This window comes from Bufo gargarizans, chromosome 2 (genome assembly GCF_014858855.1).
Source record: "Bufo gargarizans isolate SCDJY-AF-19 chromosome 2, ASM1485885v1, whole genome shotgun sequence".
Classification (NCBI taxonomy): domain Eukaryota; kingdom Metazoa; phylum Chordata; class Amphibia; order Anura; family Bufonidae; genus Bufo; species Bufo gargarizans.
The window spans coordinates 628518828-628540028 of NC_058081.1; the positions used below are offsets into that span (position 1 = coordinate 628518828).

General features: G+C 46.5%; 1 protein-coding gene across 1 annotated transcript; it reads right to left on the minus strand.

Moving 5' to 3' along the window:
- Positions 1 to 6525: 6525 nt before the first annotated feature.
- On the minus strand, positions 6526 to 7364 carry LOC122926856 (transcription factor HES-5-like). Its single transcript, XM_044278359.1, has 3 exons — positions 7245 to 7364; positions 6870 to 7044; positions 6526 to 6761 (listed from the first exon to the last, which is right to left on the minus strand). Exons 1-3 carry the CDS (start codon positions 7299 to 7301, stop codon positions 6526 to 6528), a joined length of 468 nt encoding a protein of 155 aa, XP_044134294.1. The 5' UTR covers positions 7302 to 7364.
- Between the last annotated feature and the right edge of the window lie 13837 nt (positions 7365 to 21201).

The following is a 21201-nucleotide window of genomic DNA, read 5'->3' on the forward strand; positions in this document are numbered from 1 at the left end:
TTTCTCAGGTTCAGGAAGGGCATGGCTGCCTTCCTTGAAAGCAATAATATCACAAGTTATGATGTTCATATTTGGAGTCAGAAAGGAATATTTCCCCTTTTATGAGAATAATAGGTGACCACCTCATAGGAGTTTTTATCTTACTCTGACTCAAGTAGTAGGATAAACAATAGGATTATACGTACATATTGGGCTAATCTGTCTGCCATGTTTAATGGAATCTGAAAGGGAGTCTCCTAAAAAGCAGATGTGAACATACAGTATTCACAAAAGTCAGTACAGCCCTCACATTTTTGTAAATATTCTATTATATCTTTTCATGTGACAACACTGAAGACCTGACACTTTGATACAATGTAAAGTAGTCAGTGAACAGCTGTGTAGATTTGGTGTGCCCTCAAACACAGCCATTAATGTCTAAACCACTGGTAACCAAAGTGAGTACACCCCTAAGTAAAAATTGCCAAATTGTGCCCAAAGTGTCAATATTTTCTGTGGCCACATTATTTTCCAGCACTGCCTTAATTCTCTTGGGCATGGAGTTCACTAGAGTTTCACAGGTTGCCACTGGAAACCTCTTCCACTCCCCCATGACGACATCACTTTGCTGGTGGATGTTAGAGACCTTGCGCTTCTCCACCTTCTGTTTGAGGACGCAGTGGTCGTGTTGGAGGTGTGTTTGGGGTCATTATGTTCGAATACTGCCCTGCAGCCCAGTTTCCGAGGGTAGGGGACTATGCTCTGCTTCAGTATCACAGTACATGTTGGCATTCATGGTTCCCTCAGTAAACTGTAGCTCCCCACAGCCGGCAGCACTCATGTAGCCCCAAACCATGACACTACCACCACCATGCTGGACTCTAGGCAAGACACACTTGTCTTTGTCCTCATCTGGTTCCCATGACACACGCTTGACACCATCTGAACCAAATAGGTTTATCTATGTCTCATCAGACCACAAGACATGTAATCCATATAATTAGTCTGCTTGTTTTCAGCAAACTGTTTGCAGGCTTTCTTGTGCATCATCTTTAAAAAGAGGCTTCCTTCTGGAACGACCGCCATGCAGACTAATTTGATGCAGTGGTCGGCGTATGGTCTGAGCACTGACAGGCTGATCCCTCACCCCTTTAATCTCTGCAGCAAGGCTGGGAGAACTCATACGTCTATTTTGAAAAGACAACCTCTGGATTTGCAACCTCGTTAGAAAAATCGGCATGTTTGATACCCAGACCCGAACCCGAACTTCTTCACAGAAGTTCGGGTTTGGCTTAGGTGTTGTGTAGATTTTATTATTTTCCCTTATAACATGGTTATAAGGGAAAATAATAGCATTCTTAGGGTCCATTCACACATCCGTAATGTGTTGCGGATCCACGGATCCGCAGGACACGGCAATGTGTGTTATGCATTTTGTGAACAGCACATCGCCGGCACTAAAAGAATATGCCTATTCTTGTCTGCAATTGCGGAAAACAGACATGTTCTATTTTTTTCGGGAACGGAAATGCAGACCCGGAAGTGCGGGAATGGGGAAGTGTGTGAATGGGGCCTAAATACAAAATAGGGATGGAGGGGTTAAAAAAATAAATAAAAAAATAAAATTAAAATTTTACTCACCTAATCTACTTGTTCGCGCTGCCCGGCTTGTCTTCTGTCTTCTTTGATGACCCTGCGCTCATCACATGGTCCATCAGAAGACGAGCCCTCCATCCCTATTTTATTAAGAATGCTATTATTTTCCCTTATAACTATGTTATAAGGGAAAATAATAATCATGCTTGAAAATCGCATAATATAGACCTTCCTGCGATTTTCACGCAACGCACAAGTGATGCGTGAAAATCACAGCTCATGTGCACAGCCCCATAGAAATGAATAAGTCCGTTCCCCTCACGCATTGCACCTGCGTGGAAAACTCACCCGTGTGAAAGGGGCCTTAGAGTTCTGGAATGTATTATATGACACTGACATAAAGCTCCTGAATTTAATGGAGAGTTCACACTTCAGTTATATCGTCAGTTATTTCCATCAGTTATTGTGAGACAAAACCAGGTGCTGGTCAAAAACACAGAACAGGTGCAGATCTATCCATTATACCTGATCTCTGTGTAGGCTTCACTACTGGTTTTGGCTCCCAATAACTGATGGAAATAACTGATCAAATAACTGAAGTGTGAACTCAGCCTAAGGCCTCATGCACACGACCGTATTTTGTTTCCGTGTCCGATCCGTTTTTTGCGGATAGGATGCGGACCCATTCATTTGAATGGGTCCGCAAAAAATGTGGACAGCACACCGTGTGCTGTCCGCATCAGTATGTCCGTTGCTCCGCAAAATAAATAGTGCATGTCCTATTTTTTTCTAGTTTGCGGACAAGGATAGGCATTATTACAATGGATCCGCAAAAAAAACGGATCCGCAAAAAAAACGGATGCCATATGGAACGTCATCAGTTTTTTTTGAGGATCTGCAATTTGCGGACCGCAAAACACATACGTGTCACAGTCGTTACCTCTGGCTGTGACCTTCTGTCTATGCTCTCGCTGAAGCTCCGTTCCTGTGTGTTTGTGGTTCTTTATGGGTTAACTCCCCTGTGTGCCTATTAGGAGTTAATCCTCTGTCTGCTCCATGGGTGTGGCCTCTCTGCTGCACCCATGGAACCTGTATATAAGGCCTCATGCACACGACCGTTGTGTGCATCCGTGGCTGTTGTGCCGTTTTCCGTTTTTTTCCGCGGGAGCGCCTCCTACTGGTAAGTGACAGTTCATTTAGCAATGCGCCGCACAGACCTGTCACTTACCAGTAGGAGGAGCTCCCGGCCGGACACAGACATCGCAGCAGCCATCAGGTAAGTATGATGCTTCTACTATTGCTAAGTAACCATGGCAACCAGGACTGCAGTAGCGTCCTGGTTGCCATGGTTACCGATCGGAGCCCCAGCGATTAAACTGGGACTCCGATCGGAACTCCGCTGCCACCAATGATCGGGGAGGGGGAGAGAGGGGAGGCCGCACACTGGACACCAATGTTTTTAATGCAATAGAGGGATGGAGGGGGGGCCGGGGGAGGCCGCACACTGGCCACCAATGTTCTTCTTACAATAGACGGAGGGAGGGGGGGCCGGGGGAGGCCGCACACTGTGCCACCAATGTTCTTATTACAATAGAGGGAGGGAGGGGGGACCGGGGGAGGCCGCACACTGTGCCACCAATGTTCTTATTACAATAGAGGGAGGGAGGGGGGACCGGGGGAGGCCGCACACTGGCCACCAATGTTCTTATTACAATAGAGGGAGGAAGGGGGGGGGGGGGCCGCACACTGTGCCACCAATGTTATTACTACAATAGAGGGAGGGGGGGGCCGCACTGGCCACCAATGATATTCAAACTGGGGAGGGGGGGGGTCTGCCCCCTGCTGCCTGGCAGCCCTGATCTCTTACAGGGGGCTATGATATGCACAATTAACCCCTTCAGGTGCGGCACCTGAGGGGTTAATTGTGCTGATCACGGCCACCTGTAAGAGATCGGGTGCTGCCAGGCAGCAGGGAGCAGTCATGTACACAGTTTGTAGTATATTCTAACTAGAAGCGTCCCCATCACCATGGGAACGCCTCTGTGTTAGAATATACTGTCGGATATGAGTTTTCACAATGTAACTCATATCCGACAGTATATTCTAACATAGAGGCGTTTCCATGGTGATGGGGACGCTTCAAGTTAAAATATACCATCGGATTGGAGAAAACTCCGATGGTATAAAAGGGACTCCAGACTTTACATTGAAAGTCAATGGGGACGGATCCGTTTGCAATTGCACCATATTGTGTCAACGTCAAACGGATCCGTCCCCATTGACTTGCATTGTAATTCAGGACGGATCCGTTTGGCTCCGCACGGCCAGGTGGACACCAAAACTACTTTTTTTTCATGTCCGTGGATCCTCCAAAAATCAAGGAAGACCCACGGACGAAAAAACGGTCACGGATCATGGACCAACGGAACCCCGTTTTGCGGACAGTGAAAAAATACTGTTGTGTGCATGAGGCCTAAGGCTGAGGTTTTCGTAGTTCTGTGTCAGCTCTCCTGGTGTGTGTTGTCTTGTCCTGGCCTGCTCCTAGTTTGTACGCACTCTCCCATGCTGCTGACCCATGGGATCCCTGTCTGTCTCCTACTTGATCATTCCTGTCCTCTTTCCTGTGTTTTTGTTATCTGTTCTGACAGTTATGTTTTAGTCACCTAGTTTGTATTCATATGTCTCTGTTCAGCAAGCCCTTGCTGCACCTTTCTTTGCAGAAGAGTGCCATGGGCAAGGCCATGCAGTTTACTACTGGTGGAGCAAGTCCTTCTCTGCTCATTGTCACTCCTGTTTCCTTGCTATGAACTCCTGCTTGTGTTTTTAGTTGCCTGCTTGTATTTGCCTGTTTGTTATGTTTGCCTATGTACCGTCGGTACCTTCTGGTACCTGTTGTCTGTTTGCTCCTGTTGTCACTGTCTAGTTCACGCTCCAGAGTGGACCCTGGCAACTCCCTGCGGCAAAGCCTAACCCTACCATCTGGGGCCCTAGTGAATATCAGGAGTTGCTTAGTCACGCCCCTCTGAAGTATTACTAGACAGTGGCGCAGTGGGGGTTTTCCTCCCACTGTGCGGACGGTACATAGAGCTCTCGATTTCCCTGTGTTTCCCTCCTTGGATTCTGTTTGTACAATAAACTCTTGTGTGTCTGTACCTGAGTTCCGCTAGTTTATTGCTTGACGACGCGGAGGTCTCTCCTGGGACCTCCAACTCGTGACAATACGGTTGTGTGCATGTAGCCTAAGAGGTATAATATATTATGGGCTCTGTATGCATGTAGGACCTGCATTACCTGAATATAATCGAGGCCAGTATGGTAACAGCAGAAGTAGTATTTAGTGTTAGTTTCCTATCCTAAAGAGATCGTATTGACCCTGGTGGACAGGAACACACACATCATTTTGTACAAAACATATTTGCCAGGAATCATTTTATAATGTAGCATTAGTACATTTTCGTTCAAAAATGATTTTTATTAGAAATGTTCAATGTAATCTTACATTTAAAACATTGAAATATGTTTATGTAAATAAAGGCAATAAAGAATATTATTGCAGAGCACTGTTGCATTATTGTTTTTTTGCTTTTGGGCTTCCAGTTCCAGCCATGACTATGTGCACCTGTGCACTGGGATGTGCTGACTAACCCCCAATTTAATTATTTTTTTCTTTGCAGAGAGAAAATTCAGATTCTGCTAGTAGAGCATCTCAGCTCTGCACAGAAAAGGGGCTCCATATTTGTAATAAAGACCAATTTAAAATAAAGATTTTTAACTCAAAATTAGTACAATGCAATCATAAAAAAATTGCCGCCAAAGGTGTACATAGCCATTAAGTCCCCACCGTCAGCATGTGGCATAGGCACTTTGTAGTCTTGAGCAGTAAATAGCATTTGTAGAGACATATTGATAACACGTAATATTTTATTACGAGAAAATTTTCAAAACATTAAATACACGTGACATTTCTCTGATACAGTCTGGAGGTCTGATATATACATACACTACTCCCCTCTGTATACAGCCAGTACACACTACATATAATCTGATGTACAGTACTGTGTGATACATAGTATCTACTGTATATATCAGGCCGGAGGTCGCACCTCCATTATTCTACAATGCTTTGCACTGGAGTTCTGATATATACATACACTACTCCCCTCTGTATACAGCCAGTACACACTACATATAATCTGATGTACAGTACTGTATGATACATAGTATCTACTGTATATATCAGGCCGGAGGTCTCACCTCCATTATTTTACAATGCTTTGCACTGGAGGTCTGATATATACATACACTACTCCCCTCTGTATACAGCCAGTACACACTACATATAATCTGATGTACAGTACTGTATGATACATAGTATCTACTGTATATATCAGGCCGGAGGTCTCACCTCCATTATTTTACAATGCTTTGCACTGGAGGTCTGATATATACATACACTACTCCCCTCTGTATACAGCCAGTACACACTACATATAATTTGATGTACAGTACTGTATGATACATAGTATCTACTGTATATATCAGGCCGGAGGTCTCACCTCCATTATTCTACAATGCTTTGCACTGGAGGTCTGATATATACATACACTACTTCCCTCTGTATACAGCCAGTACACACTACATATAAACTGATACATTGTATCCACTGGGAATATTCATAGAATGTGTCCATATAGGACTAGGACATCTTCTCCATAGAAGACAACGACTCCTATAACAATATAGAACCAAGTCCATACAGGAGAGTTGCAGCAGACGGCAGATAATAGGAAGGACTAGTAAATCACGTAGTAATTACACCATGTCCAGAATGAACTTCTTCTCCATCTCATGGTGAGACATTAGTGAGAGGCAGAATCCATCCCATCTCCAGCTCTCAGGTATACGGGGGTACATAGCTTTGAGATCAGTCCACACCAGAGGATCCAGTCACTACCAGGGTCTCCATAAGGCTTTGCTGCTGTCCAGGGGGCTGTGTTTGCTGGGGGTCTGGTGGATGGAGGATACAGGAGGAGATACAGCCCCGTATGTCATAGTGTGAGCCCCAGGGAGGTTCTGCAGCAGCTGGATCTGGAGCTCGGTCTGTTTGTGCTGGGACAGGAAGGTGATGGAGTCCTGGACGCAGGTGGAGAAGCCTTCTCTCTGGGCCTGGCTGGAGGCTGTGACATCTAGAACAGGAGAGACATACATGTCAGTGACAGCGTCCATCACCTGCTGCAATCTGCTCTCAGTAAGAAACATATGAGGGGTGTGAGGGGCCGGGACAGGACACTTACTTCTCTCCGCCATGTGGCGCTGCAGGAAGGTGACCGTCATCTCCAGGATATCGGCTTTCTCAGGTTTGGAGGGTAGCTGATGTCTCTGGAACTCCTTCTCCAGTAAGATGTGCAGCTGCTCAATGCTGCTGTTAATCCGGTCTCTCCTCATCTTCTCGATCACCGGTTTCCTCAGCTGAAGAAAACAAAAATATATTTTTAATCCAGTGCTCCAGTATCCAGTGGTCACGTCCGCTCTCCAGTCCTATACAGGAGTATTACAGCAGCCTGTGTATTATAAGACTAGGAGGAGACGTCCTGCAGTGTAATAGTGGTAGATGTGTAATAACAGGTCAGAGATATGGGGGTGACGCTGTCACTACAGGGGGCTCTTACCTTTCTGAGTTGGCCACCAGCCTGATGATCCAGGGTCCTCACACTGCATGGAGCCATGGTGCAGTGTCTGGGGGTCTGTAGACTTGTGCTGTGTGAGGCAGGAGCTGTCTGACTACTAGTGAGCAGCCTCCCCTCTATATACTCCTCTCCCTGAATAATAACGTGTGGAGAGCAGACTTACAAGAGGTTCCCACACTCAGCCTCCAATCACACAGCAGCGGTGACAATGGACGTGTGTCCATCTGGAGCCTCTAATACAGGAGATAATAGAGGCTGCTGGGGGCAAGCTGTGACCGGAGTGTGGGAAAGACCTGCACCAAGATGCTATCTGCTGTAATGGCATATTGCTCAGGGCATTGATGGGATCATTTAGGTGGAATGGTTATTGATTTACAGATCAATAAGTAGATAGGGCAGCCTTCTAAGGAAAAAAGACAAGTTTTTAACACACTTTGTGTTTCAGTTCATTATCTTTTTGAAGATCTCTGCTTATTGACAGTAAATGGGAGCATTTTCTTCCCATTTTTTCATTTCAAGACTAGAAAGCCCAACGAACCCAATACTTTTCACAGCTCAGGGTATACTATTCTACGTCAGCTAAACACATAGGTGTGGGACACAAGAAATCAGGGCCCATGCACATGGCCGTTCTGTGCATCAGTGGACTGCAATTTGCGGTCCCCGATGCACGGGCAACATCCGTGCGGTTTCCGCAGATGGATGCAGACCCACTCAACTTGAATGGGTCTGTGATCCATCCGCACCACAAAAAATTGGAACAAGTTCTTTTTTTTCGCAGTGCGGAGTCACGGAGAGAAACCCCACGAAAGCACACCGTAGTTTTACCGTGCCTTCGTTCCACACCATCTAGATACGATGCACAAATGGCCAGAGCCCGAATATTGCAGACCCGCTGTTTGAGGGCCGCAATATGGACACAGCCGCGCAACAGCCAAGTACATGAGTGCTAAGTTTTTGTTCCCATTCGACCCACATTTTTTGTGGGTCGGATTCACACGAGTGGGGCCGCAAAAGATGCGGACAGCACACAGTGTGCTGCCCGCATCCGTATGTCTGTTCCATATTAGGGTCAAGGGTAGGACTATTAAGGGTCAGACGTTTTCGTCCTACAAAATGCAGACTGCAAAAACCGCTACAGCCGTGTGCATGAGCCCTAAAAGCATCAGTCCAGGCTGTTGAGCTAACCGGTTATCTAGACTGAATACATTGTAGCAAACTCTCAGCTGTGAGATATATTAGGTATGTACAGGTTTTACCTTCTGGATATAAATATGATTGTTCCTGAATAGGGATGAGCGAACTTGTGTTTCAGTAACTTATGGTCCGTGGTAGCGGAATCCATAATGGAATTCTAGATGACCTGAACCCGAACCTTGTACGCCGAACTTGAAACCACAAGTTCGCTCATCCCTATTCCTGACCCCCAAGCAGTGATCTTGGCAAGCAAATCTTGTGATGCATGTAAGTGAAAGTCCCACATTGGGACTCCCAATGTCTGACAGTAAGGACAGCAGATAAAGTCATCCCTAATGTCTATGTTTGTACAGTATAGATTCTATAGGGGTGCTCCTAGGCTCTTTACGTCATAATTCACGGCATAGCTGACTCTGTCCTTTGATCTCATGGATGCACTGTGCCGTCTCTCACGTTCTACATGCATCTGTCTCAGTGCAGTCTAAGAAGTGAGCTTGACATGTGCCTGTGAATAACAACCCCCAACATCAATGCCAGGAAGTGTGCCTTTAATTGTTGGCTCATGGAGGAACCTGGAAGTGAACATGCAAAAAAAAAAAAAAAAAAAAAGGCATCTAATAACAAATCTGATGATCCAGAAAATCTGATAATCTGACCTAGCGCTGCAGTATAAAGTGGAATGTCAAATTTTCAACACCAAGAAATAGCATCAGATTTTGTGTCCCTTTAAAAATATGTCTAATAATCCAGAATATGTTGTTTTCTTGGATTAAAGGATTTTTATTGTTCTAACTGTGGAGTATAGGATTATATCTGCAATATGAAAAATGCTTTGCAATGGACAGTAACTGAGGCGGGGTGCAGAAATTCTTAGTTTTAGGGCTCAGTTTTACGGTCGTGTGCATGAGCCCTTAGGGTGCCCTCGCACGTGGCAGATTTTGTGGCAGAAAATTCCGCAACTGAAAATCCATTCACCCAGCTTGCAGAAAACCATGTGCTTGCTGCCCCATAAAAAGGAATGGAACTGATTTTCAATCGCTGAATTTTCTGCCTTAAAATCTGCCGCGTGTGGAGGCCCCCTCACCTTTCTACACCAGCCATGCAGGGCTGTCTTTGCCACAGGGCAAAAGGGGCAGCTGCCCCGGGCCCAGTTGCTCCTGGGGGCCCAAGGGAGCTCCGTTTCCCGACTCCCATTCACTATGAGACATTTATGTCATATCCTTTGGGGATGCCATAAAAACAGGGGCGTCGCTAGGTTAAAACATTCGGGGCCTGGGCCCTGGATGTTTTGTCCCAGGCCCCAAATGTCCTGCCTGCCTGCTAGATACAACTGCATTGCCGTACACAGAACGGAAATACAATTGAATCTAATGCACTGGGAAGAGGTGAAGGACCTGTGGTGACATCACAGGTCATGTGATCAGCAAAACAGGCTGTGATAGGATGACCTGGATGATGTCACCATCATGTGACCAGTGCAGGATTGGACCCGAGTGAAGAGGAGAAGGAGTCGTTAATTTCTAACGATAATTTGTTTTCCCTTAGTCCTAACAGTGGCACAGATGGGGTATTCTGCCCCTGTGGACTGGTTAGGACAGGTGGAAGTTTAATGAACAATAAAAAACTCTGGCATGTACACGCCCTCCCTGCCCCCAATAAAGAGGGGCGTAGCCCTCATGCTATTGTGTAATAACAAGTAGACAAAATAATAATAATAATAAACAAAGGGGGGGAAATTTGTGTGCCACTGTTAGGACTAAGGGAAAACAAATTATCGTTAGAAATTAACGATTCCCTTACGTCCTAACCAGTGGCACAGATGGGGATTTAGCAAGTAGAAACCCCCATGGGAGGGTCCTCATGCCTGGCGGAAGATAACACTGTCCGGCCAAATGAGGAATAACCATGTATTCTAGTATCCACTCTATAGTGTGAGATAAAAGTGGAGTGAGAACTCCAAGAAGCTGACTTACAGATCACATCCAATGGGATCGAGCTTCTCTCTGCAAAAGAAGTGGCCACTGCTCGAGTAGAGTGGGCCCTTACAAATTCAGGGGGCTCCGAGCCCTGAGACATATAAGACTCCCGAATTGCCTCTTTAATCCAGCGACTGATGGAGGGCTTAGAGGCTTTCCTCCCCTTATGGGTACCGGAAAAAAGGATAAGGAGGTTTTCATCCTTCCTAAATACCTTGGAGCGTTCCAGGTAAATCCTAAGACATCTCGCAATGTCGAGGGTATGGAGCCCTCTTTCCTCAGAGGAGGGGGACGGAGCCAATGTTGGTAGGGAGATCACCTGGTTAATATTGTCAAAGGAGGGAACCTTTGGGATGAAGGTAGGTAAAAATTTGAGGAGTACCCGATCCTGCAGGAACTTTGTATAAGGCTCAAAGGCAGAAAAAGCCTGGAGTTCCCCAACTCGCTTTGCAGAGGTAACAGCCAACAAGAAGGTGATCTTCCAGGTTAGAAACCTGAATCCCGCCTCCTCTAGGGGCTCAAAGGGGGGAGATGATAACCCCCTGAGCACGACCGATAAATCCCAAACCGGGATGGGTCTGATTACTGTAGGCTTTAATCTTGAGGCTCCCTTCAGGAATCTCTTGATAAGGGGGTCTTGAGAAACAACTCTGTTGAGACAAGCAGAGATTGCTGAGATCTGCACTTTAAGGGTAGCGGGTGATAGCCCCCTGTCCAGACCGTCCTGTAGAAACTGTAAGATCATAGGGATGGAAGCTTCAGCGGATGTTTGCTGATGCCTAGAACACCAGGACGAAAAAATCTTCCAGATTCTGGAGTAGGCCTTGTTGGTCGCTTCTGATCTGGAGTGCTCCAGGGTTCTCAAGACAGACCCCGATAGCCCTTCTATCCTTGGAAGGGACTGATCAACCTCCAGGCTGTCAGGTTGAACATTTGAAGATTTGAGGAGACCTGGGTGCCCCCCGACACCAGTACTCTCTCTGGGGGAAGCCTCAGAAATTGACCCCGACTCATCTGTAGGAGTTGGGTAAACCAAGCTCTTTTCGGCCAGTATGGGATAATGGCGATAACTGACGCTTGGTCCTGCCTGATTTTCATCAAGACCCTTGGTATCAAGGAAATTGGAGGGAAGATGTAGGCCAGCCTGAACCTCCATGGGATTGACAGTGCATCTATTGCCACCGGGTTGTCCTCCCTGTAAAGGGAGCAATACCTCTCCACCTTGGTGTTGAACCTCGTTGCCATGAGATCGATCTCTGGCATGCCCCACCTGAGTGTTATCTCCTTGAAGACCTCTGGATGAAGTGACCATTCTCCGGTTGGAAGACCTCGGCTCAGGCGATCCGCAATCACATTGTGAACTCCGCGAATGTGAACGGCTGATAAGTGGGTGAGGTTCAGTTCTGCCCAATCCAAAATCACCCCTATCTCTCTCAGGAGACTTTGTGACCTCGTGCCTCCCTGCTTGTTGATATACAACACAGCGGTCATGCTGTCTGACTGTACCTTCACTGCCTTCCCTCGAATGATGGGAGCAAAATGAAGAAGAGCTAGTCTGATTGCTCTGATCTCCAGGAGATTCGATGACAATAACCTCTCCTGAGGTGTCCAAGTTCCCTGGACTGTTTTGTCCTGAAGATGCGCACCCCAGCCTACTAGGGATGCGTCTGAAGTAAGTATGATCCAAGAGGGCTGGATCAGGGACTTGCCGTCCATGAGGTGGGACCACCACCTCAGAGAGGATCGGACTTTGTAAGGCAGGGAGAGCACGGAATTGAGTCCTACCGGACTGTGATTCCACTTGGCTAATACTTCCGACTGGAGCGGACGTAGATGCCATAATGCCCAAGGCACCGCCTCTGCGGTTGAAGACATTAGTCCCAACATCCTCATCCACGTTCGGATCGTTACCTGTTTTGGTACAGAGAGGGAATGGGCTGTCTGTTGTACGGTTTGCTTTCTTTCGGGAGTGAGATTAATCGTCATCCTGACTGAATCCACCATGAACCCCAGGAACCTTACTGAGGTGGCTGGTTGGAGTTGGGATTTGTCCCAATTGATTATCCATCCTAACTGATGTAGGAATGTAACAGCCTGTTGGATGTGTTGGGACAGGATCGCTTGGGAAGGAGCTCTGAGGAGCCAGTCGTCCAGGTATGGAACTATGCTCAAGCCTTGAAGTCTTAGTGCGGCCACCACAGAGACCACCACCTTGGTGAAAGTGTGTGGGGCTGAAGAAATCCCAAACGGGAGGGCCACAAACTGAAAATGTTTTAGGACCCCCCCGATGTTTACTGCGATCCTTAAGAATCTTCTGGACCCAGGATGGATGGGAATATGGAGATAAGCATCCTTGAGGTCCAAGGTTGCCAAGAAATCTCCCGGCATAAGAAGATTGGTCACTGACTGGATAGTTTCCATACGGAACTTCTTTTGTCTTATGAAACGGTTGAAGAACCTCAGATCTATAATCATTCTCCACCCTCCGGTACTCTTGGGTACCAGGAAAACTGGGGAGTAGATACCTGTTCCCCTCTCTTGGAGAGGAACCTCTTCTAAGGCCCCCTTCTGGAAGTATTCTAGTACGTAACTTTCTAGAATCTTCTGCTTGTTGCTGGGAAGAAGTCTTGTCTGGACAAATTTGTCCAGAGGTCGACTGCTCAAGTCTACCAGGTAGCCCTGAGAAATTACACGCAGGACCCAACTGTCCTGGATATGATCCTGCCAACAAGGTAGAAAATGTTGTAGGCGACCGCCTACGGGAATGTGGGGAGAAGGGAGCCCGAGATTTCCAGTCAGACCGGCTAAATACCAAGAGCCTCGAGGAGGCCCGCAATCAGAGCGCCGAGGACTTCTTGGGGGGTCTAGAACCCCGAGAGGATTTCCCTCCTCTACGGGAACCCCAATTCCTCTGGGGTCTGGGTTGCGGTTCCGCTCTGGAACCATACCCCTTGCCCCGACCACGAAAGGACTGCTGGGGAAGGGACTTGCCCTTCTTGTCCGACAGCCCCTCCATTATTTGGTCCAGCTCTGCACCAAAAAGCTTGCCGGGTTCGTACGCCATGGCACAAAGATTGTGCTTAGAGGTCGTATCGGCCTTCCAGGGTTTCAACCAGAGCGGACGCCTGCCCGCGGTTGAAAGGGCCATAGATTTAGATGCCAGCTTCAGTTGTTGTGGAGCTGCGTCGCACAAGTAATCAATGGCAAGGCTGGCCGTCTTGCATGAGGCCAGAATGTCGTCCCTAGAGACCCCTTGGTCCAGGTCAGACTCAATTTGAGAGAACCTAGTTTTCAGAAAATTCGCCACTTCGGACGACGCAATCGCGACTGAGGCGGAGGCGGAGGCCGAGGAATAGGCGCGCCTAAGGGCGCAGTCCGCCTTCCGGTCCATCGGGTCCAACAAACTTGACCCATCGTCTGAAGGGATCAGGGTCCTCCTGGATAATTTTGCAATCGCCATGTCCACCTTCGGGACAGGCCCCCAGGAAGATACCTGATCCTCCTTGACCGGGAACACGGCCTTGAACCTTTTGGTCAACACTGGACCCTTTTCTGGCTTTCTCCACTCTGTTCTCATCAGAGATAGGAGAGAATCATCCGCTTTAAAGGCCCTAGGCCCCCTAGAGGCAGAGGATGAGGCTTCCCCCGGGTCAACGTCCTGGTCCCCCGACCGGACGGACTTTAGTAGCCGCTGGGCCTTCTCCAGCGGGAAAAAATAGGAGAATCCATCCTCCTCGTCCGAGGAGGAGGCGGAACCTTCCCTCGCCTCCTGACCCCCCGAGACCTCCATCGCACGATGGGGGGAGGAGGGACGATGACGCTTGGCGACCAGGGCATTCTTCAGTTCCTGGATGGAGGCGTTGACCTGGGTCATGTTGGACTCCATGTACCCCTTCACCCAATCAACCACGTCGTGGACAGATGGCTCCAACTGGGGGATTGACTTGGCCCTACAGGGTGGGCAGCGGGAGAAGTCGTAAGAGTCCTCCAGGACAATCTGGCAGTCATGGCACTGCAGGTGGCGCCTCTTGCCCGCGGATTTCCTGCCGGGGTCTCGCTCTCCGTCACCGGTCGACGACATGGCTGAAAATTAAAGAAACATGAATTTAGCAAAATTCAAGAAAACAGAGCTTAATCGCAAGTTTCAGGATCTTTACCCAGAAGATCCTAGCAAGCTCTTATAAAAAGAAACAACGATTTTCAGCACAGAGGTCGCAAAACTCTCTAGCACCAAACACCAAACCACACTCAAGGTTGACAGCAAGCTGCGCTCCAGGAGACTGAACCTGGAGCCTCACCAAGTTTAAATAGGTTGTTTTGGCGCCAAAAAGAAAGTCCCGCCCACAAAGGGGGCGGGGTAATCTTAAGGGTTTATAACTTGGTCTAAAATGACCAAAATATAATTATGTGCCCCAGAGAGGGAACCTACACATTCAAAAGGCCCCCCACGGCCCCAAATAATCCAAAACAAACAATCCCGGCAGCGCAGTAGCGCTCCGGAGACAGACCCGGAAGTGACGTCACCCGACGTCACTTCCGCAAGATGGCGGCGCCCAGCAGAACATGCGGACGCCGCTACCGCCGCTCCAGCTGCTCCCGCTCCTACCCCGGCCACACCACCTGGCAAAGAGGTAAGCCCAATAGTGATAGGGCTCAGTGCAGGAGCGGAAACTAGCCAAGGCCCGAGATACGTCCTCCGGCCGCATAGAAGGAGCGGCTTAGTCCCCAAAGGGAACTAATATCGAAAAATAAAAGGGGAAAAAAATACACTCTCTCCACCCGAGGGGGGGAGTGCACCACCCGTCCCGTCCTGTCCGCAGGACAGAAAAAAACACAATAGCATGAGGGCTACGCCCCTCTTTATTGGGGGCAGGGAGGGCGTGTACATGCCAGAGTTTTTTATTGTTCATTAAACTTCCACCTGTCCTAACCAGTCCACAGGGGCAGAATACCCCATCTGTGCCACTGGTTAGGACGTAAGGGAACCTAATGCTGATGTCTGTATATCAGGACTGGAGAGGTAAGTGAAGGGAGAGGCAGAGCAATGCTGGGAGTTGTAGTTATTTAACTGGGATGTGTGTTAGGGCTGAAGGGAGTGATGTTATTTACATGGGACTGTATGTTGAAAGTGGATGGTGGGGGGGGGAATGATGTTTATGTACATGGGACTTAATGTTTAGGCTGCGTTCACACTTGCGTTTGGGGATCCGTTTGTGAGATCCGTTTCAGGTCTCTCACAAGCAGCCCAAAATGCATCAGTTTAACCCCAATGCATTTCTGAATGGATGCGGATCCATTCAGAATGCATTTGTTCGGCTCCGTACAGCCCCCCGTTCAGTTTTGGAGGCGGACCCCAAAATGCTGCAAGCAGTGTTTTTGTGTCCGCATGGCCTTGCAGAGCCAAACGGATCCGTCCTGACTTAGAATGTAAGTCAATGGGGATGGATCTCTTTGCATTGACACAAAATGGTGCAATTGTAAACGGATCCGTCCCCCATTGACTTTCAATGTAAGTCAGGACAGATCCGTATTGGAACGTAGAAATTCAAATCTAATACAAACGAATCGGTCCTGAACGGATGCATTCGTTTGTATTATCAGTGCGGATCCGTCCTGTACAAGTACAGGACAGATCCGCACGAACACAAGAGTGAAAGTAGCCTTAGGGGGTGATGTTTACATTGGATTGTGCGTTGGAGGCGTCTGGGGAGGAGGTGATATTATTTACATGGGACTGTATGGTGGAGGGAGGAGTATAACTGCAGGGGGCACTGTAGATCCAGGGGACATTATAGGCGGTCTTATTACTACTGGGGGCTCTATAGAAGGGTCTTATAGATCCGCATTATTTCTACTAACCGCACTATGGGGGCCTTATTACTACTGAGGGGTCTGTAGGGAGCTTTATTACCACTGGGGGAACAATAGGGGGCCTTATTTCTACTGGCGGCTCTGTGAGGGCATTATTAATATGGGAGGGCTCTTCTAATAATGGGGGCATTGTTGAGGAGCATTATCACGGTTGGGGCAGTGTTACTAATGAGGGCATTCTAGAAGGGAACTACTATTGGTGGGACTATGAGGAGCACTATTACTATGGGGGGCAGTAATGTTTCTTCAGGATAGTATTTGGGGGTATTGGGGGGGGGGGGGGCAGGGGCGTAACTAAAGGCTCATGGGCTCCGGTGCAAGAGTTCAGCTTGGGCCCCCCTTCCCTCAGTGTTTTGTGTGTCTTCTTATGCGGCACAAGTGTCTTTGGGCCCCTTCATGCTCCTGGGCCCAAGTAAATTCTTGCCCAGGGTCCAATCAATATTAAAGACGGCCCTGCAGCCATGGGTTGTAGGGACAGTGGTATAGATTGAGGGCAGAGGGTAACTTGAAGCTTTAGAGCCACTATCACGTGACCTTTATTAGACAGGGCTCTTCATACATAGGACCCCCTTTATAGTATTAGTGACATCACTGTTTAGGGACATGGTCTGGATGTCATCTAATAAGTGTTTTCCTGTATAGAGAAGTAGATGCTGTATAAATTAAAAAGTACCTATCATCAGCAGGATCAACCTCATTAAACATGCAATACTGACTGAGTTGATCCTGCAGAATAAAACGACACCTGTCTTGTGAAAATACTTGCGGTGTTCCCCCCAAAAAATACTTATTCTTTATGTCAATTAGGTTTTTTCTTCAGAAACACAGCAACAGTTTTTCACTATTCAGGTATTATTGTAAACAGCAGGATCAACCCTACAAATGACAGGTGCACTGTAAGACCTCATTCACATTTCCGTGTCAGTTTGACATCCTTGAAAAAAAGCGGCTGTGTTTAATGCGTGAAGATGTCCGCAAAGAATCAGTATTTGGTCCGTGTGTCCGTTTTTTTGGACTGTGTCTGTTTTTACCCTCCGTGTGTCATCCATGGACACTGCTCAAATGAAAATTAATTTCCAAAGGATCTCCTATCAGTCTTCAGTGAAAAAAAGACGCAACACGAATGCAATCCGTGTTGTGTCTAAGGTGCATGTGTCAGTAGTGCATGTCTCTGTGATTTTTTTTTACTGACCCATGGTCAGTAAAAAAAAATACTGATATGTGCACAGAACGTTAAAATAAAGGGGTGCGTGTGCTGTCCGTGGAAAATGCGGGAGGCATTAGGCTACATTGTGGATTACATGTGGTTTTTAAACATAGATTTTCATGCAGAAAAATCGCTGCATAATACAGTACCAGCAAAGTGAATGAGATTTCACATTTCTCACGTATACTTTACACTTATTTTCCCATGCAGACAGTGACCTGCAGTGTGTCAATTGTTTGCACGAGTCCTCATGTTGGTAGGGTCCATTCACACGTCCGCAAATGGGTCCGCATTTCGGGAGTGGGTGCAGACCCATTCATTCTCAATGGGGCAGAAATGGATGCGGAGAGCACACTATGTGCTCTCCTCATCCGCACTTCCGGAGCGCGGCCCCGAACTTCCGGGCCACGGCTCCGCAAAAAAATAAAACATGTCCTATTCTTGCCCGGAATGCGGACAAGAATAGGCAGTTCTATAGGGGGTGCCGGCCGGGTGTATTGCGGATCCGCAATACACTATGGACGTGTGAATGGACCCAATATAGAGGACCTCAGTGGTCATATTCCTGCCATGGGACAACCTTTTTAAGTACCAGACTTCTTCATTAGGCTGTTTCTTTTTTGCCCTTTTGCGTTTTTTCCACCAGTGTGGTTTTAGTGTCGATTTTTGCTGTAAAAACATCCAGCTCCAGATATCTGTTCAATGTCTGTGGGAAAAAGCAAACAAAGGACGCAAACATTTTTTTTTTTACTAGCGTTTTTACTAATTAGGTGGATTTTATTTATTTGTTTATGCAGGATGTTAACTGTGTCAAGTTTTTTTTCCGGAGGTTTTGACATCACTATAAGGAATAAAACACCAGGAAAATGGTCCTGACATAGTAATTTGAAAAAAAATAAATCCCATATTAAATGCCATAAATACTGCATGTGGTGCAGAAAAAAAAGTTTATATGGCCTACTTTTAGTGAACAAAAAATGCCATAGAAAAATCATGTGCGTATCGGCCCTTAAAAGGTTTTCCAAGATCTTAGAATTCCTTAGGATAGATCATCAGTATCTGATCGGTGGGGGTCTGACACCCGGGACCTCTGCTGATTAGGTGTACCGGAGCTCGCAGTAGCACGTCGGCCTTTTCCATGCTTACCAAGCACAGCACAGTACATTGTATATAGGGGCTGTGCTTGTCGTATTATCACGTTCAGCCACATTTACTATGGGGATGAGCTGCTTCTAGGCCATGTGACCAATGAATGTATCGTCACTGGCCTAGGGAAAGCTGTGAGAAGGCTGCAGTGCTTTTTAAACGGCTGATCGTGGGGGTCATGGATGTTGGACCCCCACCGATCACATAATGATATCAGTATAAAAATCTCAGAAAACCCCTTTAATCACTTCAGCCCCGCTAGGTGAAACCCCCTTCACGACCAGAGCACTTTTTACACTTCGGCACTACACTCCTTTCACCGTTTATCGCTCGGTCATGCAACTTACCACCCAAATGAATTTTACCTCCTTTTCTTCTCACTAATGGAGCTTTCATTTGGTGGTATTTCATTGCTGCTGACATTTTTACTTTTTTTTGTTATTAATCGAAATGTAACGATTTTTTTGCAAAAAAAATGACATTTTTCACTTTCAGCTGTAAAATTTTGCAAAAAAAACGACATCCATATATAAATTTTTCGCTAAATTTATAGTTCTACATGTCTTTGATAAAAAAAAATGTTTGGGCAAAAAAAAAAAAAATGGTTTGGGTAAAAGTTATAGCGTTTACAAACTATGGTACAAAAATGTGAATTTCCGCTTTTTGAAGCAGCTCTGACTTTCTGAGCACCTGTCATGATTCCTGAGGTTCTACAATGCCCAAACAGTAGAAACCCCCCACAAATGACCCCATTTCGGAAAGTAGACACCCTAAGGTATTCGCTGATGGGCATAGTGAGTTCATAGAACTTTAAAAAAAAAAGCGGCTGTGTTTAATGCGTGAAGATGTCCGCAAAGAATCAGTATTTGGTCCGTGTGTCAGTTTTTTTGGACTGTGTCTGTTTTTACCCTCCGTGTGTCATCCATGGACACTGCTCAAATGAAAATTAATTTCCAAAGGATCTCCTATCAGTCTTCAGTGAAAAAAAGACGCAACACGAATGCAATCCGTGTTGTGTCTAAGGTGCAAAGTTGGCATTTGACCAAGATATTTTTCTCACCCAGCATGGGTATATGTAAAATGACACCCCAAAACACATTGCCCAACTTCTCCTGAGTACGGCGATACCAGATGTGTCACACTTTTTTGCTGCCAAGGTGGGCAAAGGGGCACATATTCCAAAGTGCACCTTTCGGATTTCGCAGGCCATTTTTTACACATTTTGATTGCAAGGTACTTCTTACACATTTGGGCCCCTAAATTGCCAGGGCAGTATAACTACGCCACAAGTGACCCCATTTTGGAAAGAAGACACCCCAAGGTATTCCGTGAGGGGCATGGCGAGTTCCTAGAATTTTTTATTTTTTGTCGCAAGTTAGTGGAAGATGAGACTTTGTAAGGAAAAAAGAAAAAAAAAGAAAAATCATCATTTTCCGCTAACTTGTGACAAAAAATAAAAAATTCTAGGAACTCGCCGTGCCCCTCACGGAATACCTTGGGGTGTCTTCCTTCCAAAATGGGGTCACTTGTGGCGTAGTTATACTGCCCTGGCAATTTAGGGGCCCAAATGTGTAAGAAGTACCTTGCAATCAAAATGTGTAAAAAATGGCCTGCGAAATCCGAAAGGTGCTCTTTGGAATATGTGCCCTTTTGCCCACCTTGGCTGCAAAAAAATGTCACACATGTGGTATCGCCGTACTCAGGAGAAGTTGGGCAATGTGTTTTGGGGGGTCATTTTACATATACCCATGCTGGGTGAGAGAAATATCTTGGCAAAAGATAACTTTTCCCATTTTTTTTATACAAAGTTGGCATTTGACCAAGATATTTTTCTCACCCAGCATGGGTATATGTAAAATGACACCCCAAAACACATTCCCCAACTTCTCCTGAGTACGGCGATACCAGATGTGTCACACTTTTTTGCAGCCTAGATGCGCAAAGGGGCCCAAATTCCTTTTAGGAGGGCATTTTTAGACATTTGGATCCCAGACTTCTTCTCACACTTTCGGGCCCCTAAAAAGCCAGGGCAGTATAAATACCCCACATGTGACCCCACTTTGGAAAGAAGACACCCCAAGGTATTCAATAAGGGGCATGGCGAGTTCCTAGAAATTTTTTTTTTTTTGCATAAGTTAGCGGATATTGATTTTTTTTTGTTTTTTTCTCACAAAGTCTCACTTTCCGCTAACTTAGGACAAAAATTTCAATCTTTCATGGACTCAATATGCCCCTCACGGAATACCTTGGTGTGTCTTCTTTCCGAAATGGGGTCACATGTGGGGTATTTATACTGCCCTGGCTTTTTAGGGGCCCTAAAGCGTGAGAAGAAGTCTGGAATATAAATGTCTAAAAATGTTTACGCATTTGGATTCCGTGAGGGGTATGGCGAGTTCATGTGAGATTTTATTTTTTGACACAAGTTAGTGGAATATGAGACTTTGTAAGAAAAAACAAAAACAAAAACAAACAAAAAATTTCCGCTAACTTGTGCCAAAAAAAATGTCTGAATGGAGCCTTACAGGGGGGTGATCAATGACAG

Excerpts from the sequence above, each read along its gene's own strand:
- LOC122926856 (XM_044278359.1), bottom strand. The coding sequence starts at position 7,301 with ATGGCTCCATGCAGTGTGAGGACCCTGGATCATCAGGCTGGTGGCCAA. Across the intron at positions 7,045-7,244 it reads CTGGTGGCCAACTCAGAAAG|CTGAGGAAACCGGTGATCGA; the intron begins GTAAGAGCCCCC and ends TGTTTTCTTCAG. Across the intron at positions 6,762-6,869 it reads GCGCCACATGGCGGAGAGAA|ATGTCACAGCCTCCAGCCAG; the intron begins GTAAGTGTCCTG and ends CTCCTGTTCTAG.